Here is a 7,235-nt window from a genome sequence, read left to right as displayed (position 1 = left end):
CTGCCTTCCGGGTGGATTTAGTGGGTGGTCGTGGCAGATCCTGCCCACGACCTCCGGTCTCTGGCTGAGGATTAGTGCCCTCCACCAGCTTGGGATCCGGTACCCTCGTGCCAACTCTTCACCCTCTGGTCTAATTTGGGCTCTTGGAGTTCCTTCTTTCTCCCCCTCTGGGTCTTTCTTTCTCCTCTCTCTCTCTTGGCCTTGGAGCTGCTCTTCTCCTCTGCTCTGCTTCTCTGACTCAACTCTGACAGACTGACTCACTCTACAAAAGACCCTGTCCTAAGATGGTGCCCACCTTATATACTCCCTCTATGTGTGAGCTCAGGTGACCAGCACCCAATGAGCTCCTAGCATTACCCAGACTGCTCCCCCTATCTGCCCCTACACTACTGGGATGTTCCACCCCCCTCCCACTCCAGCCAGGAACAGACACTGTCGTACCTGCACATTTCTCTAGTGGGAGTACCATCGGTCTGTTCCCCGGAAATGGGATGTGTGTAGTGCATGCAGCTAACTGAGCTCAGTTCCACACTCCATCCTTACCCGGGAGTGGAATATCACACCTCTGGGTTGAGGTGCAATACCCCTGTAGCAGCCGAATCCTCAGGGTGCTACATTCCCCCCTGGTAAATCACAGCACGTCCTCGGGCTGTAAAATATAAACATCCAAAACATACAAATTTTTTCATAAAACATCAACATATAAACATATAAAACATCACATATATTATCAGCAATAAACTTTTCATATAAATAACATTTTTTAAACATTCCTGTCTCTGGTTCCTCCGGTCACGGTGCAACTTGTGACCGGGTAAAGTGCGACAGTCTCTTGAAGAAACACGGTTTTCCTATAAAACCAGTAGGGGGCGCTTTAGGAAGCGCAACTATATACAAAGGGAAGGTATGGCCGCTCTCAGTCCTCGGCCAGGTAATGGGAATAGGGACACACGGGGTTAACAGTTCACTCTTGTCCCAACGGGGACATATTTAAAGCAGCAACAGTTCTTGGTACCCCGACGGGCAACTTTATACAGTCTCTCTCTACCGTACTTCAACAACGGCGTCCTCCTGCTCCTTCTTTAGATTCTTCAGACCCGTCCGGGTCCTCTTGCTCCTCCTCACACCGCAGCTCCTCCTCCGTCAGGCGATGCACATGGAGGGCGTAGGGTCCTTTGGCACACTTGTGCCGGGTGAAGGTGACCTCGTCCCCTACATACAGGTCACGACCTCTGTGTCCCTCCGGCAGATGGCTTTCTACGTCTCTGCGGGTTACAAAGACGTCGCCGGGGGTCTGATGGTCTCTAATGAAGCCCCATCCGTGCTGCATGTTGAATTTTATCACAGTCCCGGTGGAAGGGGGACCATGAGCTGCACGGGGATTCCTCCTGGTCCGGCTCTTCTGCTCCGCGCTCCTTATCTGCGCTTGCTGTTCCCGGACCCGCCTCTCTCTCCGCTCCCTCTCGAAGACCTCGAGCTGCTGCCGGCAGCACTCTGCACGCTCTGCTGCGGCCGCCCGAGTCTCCTGAGTGAACCCCATGAGGTCTTCTCCGGTGGGGTCCCACTCGAACTGTGCCTCCTCCAGCGGGGGCGAGGTCCTCTTTACGGGCTTCGGAGCCGGAATCAGGGGCTCGCACATGGGCCTTGCTCTCTGGAGTTCCAGCTGAATGTACTCCTGGGGCCATATGAAGGGCTGCCCATCCGGGCACGTATGCTGGGCAAATAGATTTTCACCCAGGTGCGGCACTCTAGATGTTGAGGGCGCGTTGATGGTAGTGGCGCCCGGGTCGACCAGGCCTTGCGACCAGGCTTGGGGCACCCTAAAGGCAAAGGGCACCGTAAGAACGGCGGCGCCCGTGGTTACTCGGCCCTGCGGCCAGGCCGGTGGCTCCGCGGAGGTAGGGGGCGCTGTTGGTATTGCGGCGCCCGGAGGTACTAGGCCTTGCGACCAGGCCGGTGGTATTTCCTGCTTGGCCACGCTCGAGGTCGAGGCGTGTGACGTCACAGGGGTCGCGGCCGCGGTTTCCGGTTGAGGCCTAGTCGGCGGCGGTGACGATGCATGCAGCGACGGGCACGGCAGGGGGAATTTCGGGCTCTGCGACGGGGAGCTGGGGCAGGCACGCGGTTTCCCGGCTCGGGGTAGAGACGTCCCCTTTACCTGCCTCCGTCCGTTCAGCTCCCTTCTCGGCGCCGTCTCCTGCCTTCATTCCTCCTGCGCCATCCTCAGAGGCGGTCTGTCTCCTCGTCTCGGGTGGCGTGCTCCGCTGACGGATTTCGGTCTGCTGGGCCATCTCTCGGCTCCACTCCGCCAACGTCTCTCGCTGCACCCGGGCCATCCTCCATGCGAGGCCCTCCAACGCGGTCTGTGCACACTCCCGGTCTCGGGGGAGCTGTGCTAGGATCTCCAGCAGGCCTTCTGGAGTGGCGACCTGCAACAGGCTCCTGACCACTGGGTCGGTGCTGCCTGACTCTCCCTCCATCTGCGGGTAGGCTTTCTCTGGACTCTCTTCCAGACGTCTTGTCTCCGGGTGCGCTCTCTCCAGACTGCTCCAGGCGACACCCATCTTTGCTCTCTTGTTCTGTCTCCGCCCACATTGAGGGTGGTCCCGGGGCAACTTTGTGATTGTCAGTTCCAGGGGCAGTTCTCTCACGCTGATGGACATCTCCAGCATCACAGTCTCTGTTGGTGGGCGCGGTTTCCGCTTTTGGCGCCATTCTTCGACTTGGCCCACGATGGGAGGTGGCCTCTTGCCACCCTCTGGCACGCCCATAATGGCGTCCGCTTCCCCAAGGCGGGAAATCCTTGGAAATGGCGGGAATCGTCTCCCAGTGGCGGGAAACTCCATGGATGGCGGGAAAAAGCTGCAAATGGCGGACAACCGGCGGGAAACGACCTGTGATGGGGCCCGATGGCGGGGACCCTCCGGAACCGGCAGGAGACTTCTTTTTAAGGTAACGATGAACTTTTCTTCAGGCACGCAGTACCCGGTTGTTGTGGGCACGAAATCCTGCCGACTACGCCAAAGTTGACGCGCCCCCTGGGCCAGTGCTGTTAGGGGGATACCCGGAGCCGGATCAGATGGGGGTTGTAGTCTCCGAGTGGCGGTGACCCGGTCCGTGCCCAGGGTGTCAAGCTCAGTGTGTGGCAGTCCTTACAGATGTTACTAGATGTTCTTTTGTGTCGACTACGCCACCCGTTGAATTGCGGTCAATACAGCCGCCGCTGCAGCAAGGTCCGCTGAGGCTGGTGATGTATGTGCAGCTCAGGTAGTATAACCCCCAACGGGAGGGGTATAGCCTCAGGGGGTCAGTTGCAGAGGATGGGGGTTGTGGTGGTGCAGCGAGGATGGAAATGAGACTCAGAGTCGGGCTGTGCAGTTCAGGGTTTTTACTTACTGCAGTTGTTCTGGTCACTCCGGCCTTGAGTGACCACCCGAGCCGTGCTGCGTCCACCAGGTCCTGGACTCGGCCAACCCCCAGGTGATTCTGGAGCGTGGTCCTGAGCTCCCTTTCTGTCCTGTCCTCTTCTCTGGCCTTCCCCACCAGGGATCCACCTATGTCCGGCTCCCTCGGGCCTCTTGGTGGTAAACCCTTGTCTCTGGGTTCCCTGACCCTATTCCTGGTCTGCCTTCCGGGTGGATTTAGTGGGTGGTCGTGGCAGATCCTGCCCACGACCTCCGGTCTCTGGCTGAGGATTAGTGCCCTCCACCAGCTTGGGATCCGGTACCCTCGTGCCAACTCTTCACCCTCTGGTCTAATTTGGGCTCTTGGAGTTCCTTCTTTCTCCCCCTCTGGGTCTTTCTTTCTCCTCTCTCTCTCTTGGCCTTGGAGCTGCTCTTCTCCTCTGCTCTGCTTCTCTGACTCAACTCTGACAGACTGACTCACTCTACAAAAGACCCTGTCCTAAGATGGTGCCCACCTTATATACTCCCTCTATGTGTGAGCTCAGGTGACCAGCACCCAATGAGCTCCTAGCATTACCCAGACTGCTCCCCCTATCTGCCCCTACACTACTGGGATGTTCCACCCCCCTCCCACTCCAGCCAGGAACAGACACTGTCGTACCTGCACATTTCTCTAGTGGGAGTACCATCGGTCTGTTCCCCGGAAATGGGATGTGTGTAGTGCATGCAGCTAACTGAGCTCAGTTCCACACTCCATCCTTACCCGGGAGTGGAATATCACACCTCTGGGTTGAGGTGCAATACCCCTGTAGCAGCCGAATCCTCAGGGTGCTACAAGTCCTACTTAAATTATGGGTTCATCGCAACTGGCGATTCACATGCCCCAAGCCCACTCTGTCTGATATGTGGCGACCGGCTATCCAACGAGGCCATGAAGCCTTCAAAACTGGTTCGCCACTTACAGACCAAGCACCCTGTATCAAAAGACAAGCCTTTGGAGTTTTTTGAAAGAAAAAAACGCGAACACGAAGGACAGAAGCAATTATTGAAGGCCACCACATCAACAAATGTGTCTGCTCTGAGAGCATCATTCTTAGTGGCTAACCGCATTGCCAAAGCTAAGAAGCCCTTCACTATTGGTGAAGAGTTGATCCTGCCTGCCGCTAAGAACATTTGCCAGGAACTTTTAGGAGAGGCTGCGGTTAAAAAAGTGGCACAGGTTCCTCTTTCAGCGAGCACTGTCAGTAGACGAATTAATGAAATAGCAGAAGACATCGAGGTACAATTGTTGGAGAGGATTAATGCGTCACCATGGTATGCAATCCAGGTTGACGAGTCTACTGACGTTGACAACAAGGCAATGATGCTTGTTTATGTGCGATATATTTTTCAGGAGGATGTGCATGAGGATATGTTATGTGCATTATTGTTGCCAGCCAACACCACAGGTGCAGAACTATTCAAGTCTTTGGATGATTACATATCAGGAAACCTAAACTGGTCATTTTGTGTCAGTATATGCACAGACGGAGCAGCTGCCATGACGGGACGGCTTTCTGGTTTTACTACCCGGGTCAAAGAGGTTGCGTCTGAATGCGAGTCTACGCACTGTGTCATCCATAGAGAAATGCTGGCAAGCCGAAAAATGTCACCTGAACTTAACAGCGTTTTGCAAGATGTGATTAAAGTTATTAATCACATAAAAGCACATGCCCTTAACTCACGTCTGTTCGAGCAGCTCTGTGAGGAGATGGACGCGGAGCACAAACGTCTTCTCCTACACACAGAAGTCAGATGGCTTTCTAAAGGTAGAGCACTGGCCAGAGTTTTTGAGTTACGAGACCCGCTTTATAGATTTCTTTTAGAAAAAGAATCGCCACTTGCAGCACATTTCAGTAGTAAGGAATGGGTCACAAAACTTGCTTACTTATGTGACATATTCAACTTTTTGAACGAACTTAATCTGTCACTTCAGGGGAGAATGACAACTGCCTTCAAGTTGGCAGATAAAGTTGCTGCATTTAAAGCCAAACTGGAAGTGTGGGGACGGCGAGTGAGAACAGGGATATTTGACATGTTTCAAACATTAGCAGGAATTTTGGAAGAGACCGAGCCTGAGCCTTCATTCTCCCAGCTGGTGCATGATCACCTATCTCAGCTTTCAGAAGAGTTTGAGCGCTATTTTCCGACCACAAAAGACCCACGAACTAGGAAGGAATGGATTCGCAACCCATTTGTGAACAAGCCAGGTGAATCGACCTTGTCCGTGCTTGAAGAAGACCAACTGCTTGAGATTGCAAATGATGGTAGCCTTAAAAGTATGTTTGAGACTTCAAATCTCCCAACATTCTGGATTAAAGTCAAGGCTGAATATCCTGGCATCGCCACCAAAGCACTGAAAACTATGCTTCCTTTTCCAACATCCTATCTTTGTGAAACTGGGTTTTCTGCCATGACAACAGCAAAAACGAGATTACGGAGTAGACTGGACATAAGGAACACACTTCGGGTTTCACTGTCTCCCATCACCCCTAGATGGGACCGTCTTGTTGCAGGAAAACAAGCCCAGTGCTCCCACTGATCCAGGGAAACAAACCTGGTGCTCCCACTCATTCTGAACCTATGGTAAGTTGAATCACATTCTCATTATAAATGTCATAATTATATGATAATTATGCACTAAGCTCCACCCCTCCATAACCCCACCCACATATGACCAAAGCCCCGCCCCCACCCCCACCGGGCCATTGAAAACTGGTCTTGCTTAAAGCCGGTCCCTGGTGCAAAAAAGTTTGCCGACCACTGGTTTAGGGTACAGGGCATAGATAGGTTGCGCTGTGGCATTAGGGGAGGCGATTTACAACGCCTTCTAGCCCAAATGGAGTGTCGCTGGATTGCGATCTTGGACACGATGACACCAAATGGATTGAATGAGAAATTGAGCTTCTCTTCCTTCATATAGGGCCTTTCCCTCCATACTCTTTTTTAATTTCATTTTATATTATTTTAATTTTTTGTGTTTTTTCTGTTTATATTTTAAAGAGTAGCGTGTAATAGCGTTATTCATCATGTGTATCTACCAGGGATATCCACCTCTGGATCACCTCATCTATCAACACAATTCTTCGTGACTTAATCATTTGGTTATCGTAATCATGACTTTATATACCGTATATTCCGGCGTATAAGACGACCTGGTGTATAAGACGACCCCCCTACTTTCTTGTTAAAATATAGAGTTTAGGATATATTCACCGTATAAGACTACCCCTTTTCCAACGCATACCAAACACCGGTAAAAAAAAAAAAAAAAACAGATTTGAATTTAACATGGTCCTTTTTTAATTTAAATTCTTATGACATGCAGATATATAGCAGGAAAACTGTCACTCATAAACATAAGGCATACAACAACAACATTACTATCATCCATTTTCATCAGCGGCATACACCGGTACCCGACAATTTACAACAGAAAGAATAGAGCTTCACACATAGATTAGATAGATAGAAATATGTCAGTCACATATATATGAAGTACAGTGACATTGTTGCTTACTGTACTTGTCATTTAGTGTAAAGGATTTATTAAAAAATATAATAGTGTTTTCGTGCACCGTCTCTTTAAAAAAGCCGGCCGGCAATTCAGCATCTGTACCCGACAATTTAGAATAGAAGGAATAGAGAATCATACATAGATTAGATAGATAGAAACATGTCAGTCACATATATATGAAGTACAGTGACAGTGTTGCTTACTGTACTTGTCATTTAGTGTAAAGGATTTATTAAAAAATATAATAGTGTTTTCGTGCACCGTCTCTTTAAAAA

General features: G+C 51.1%; 1 protein-coding gene across 1 annotated transcript; it reads left to right on the top strand.

The window, feature by feature from the left end:
* Positions 1–4,335: 4,335 nt before the first annotated feature.
* On the top strand, positions 4,336–6,451 carry LOC141155459 (SCAN domain-containing protein 3-like). Its single transcript, XM_073642325.1, has 2 exons — positions 4,336–5,884; positions 6,447–6,451. Exons 1-2 carry the CDS (start codon positions 4,336–4,338, stop codon positions 6,449–6,451), a joined length of 1,554 nt encoding a protein of 517 aa, XP_073498426.1.
* The last annotated feature ends 784 nt before the right edge of the window (positions 6,452–7,235 follow it).

This window comes from Phyllobates terribilis, unplaced genomic scaffold (assembly GCF_046119375.1).
Source record: "Phyllobates terribilis strain yellow unplaced genomic scaffold, ASM4611937v1 Scaffold_7__3_contigs__length_470593459, whole genome shotgun sequence".
NCBI lineage: Eukaryota > Metazoa > Chordata > Amphibia > Anura > Dendrobatidae > Phyllobates > Phyllobates terribilis.
The sequence above is the reverse complement of the archived record's forward strand: the minus strand, read 5'-3'. Positions and strand labels throughout refer to the sequence as shown.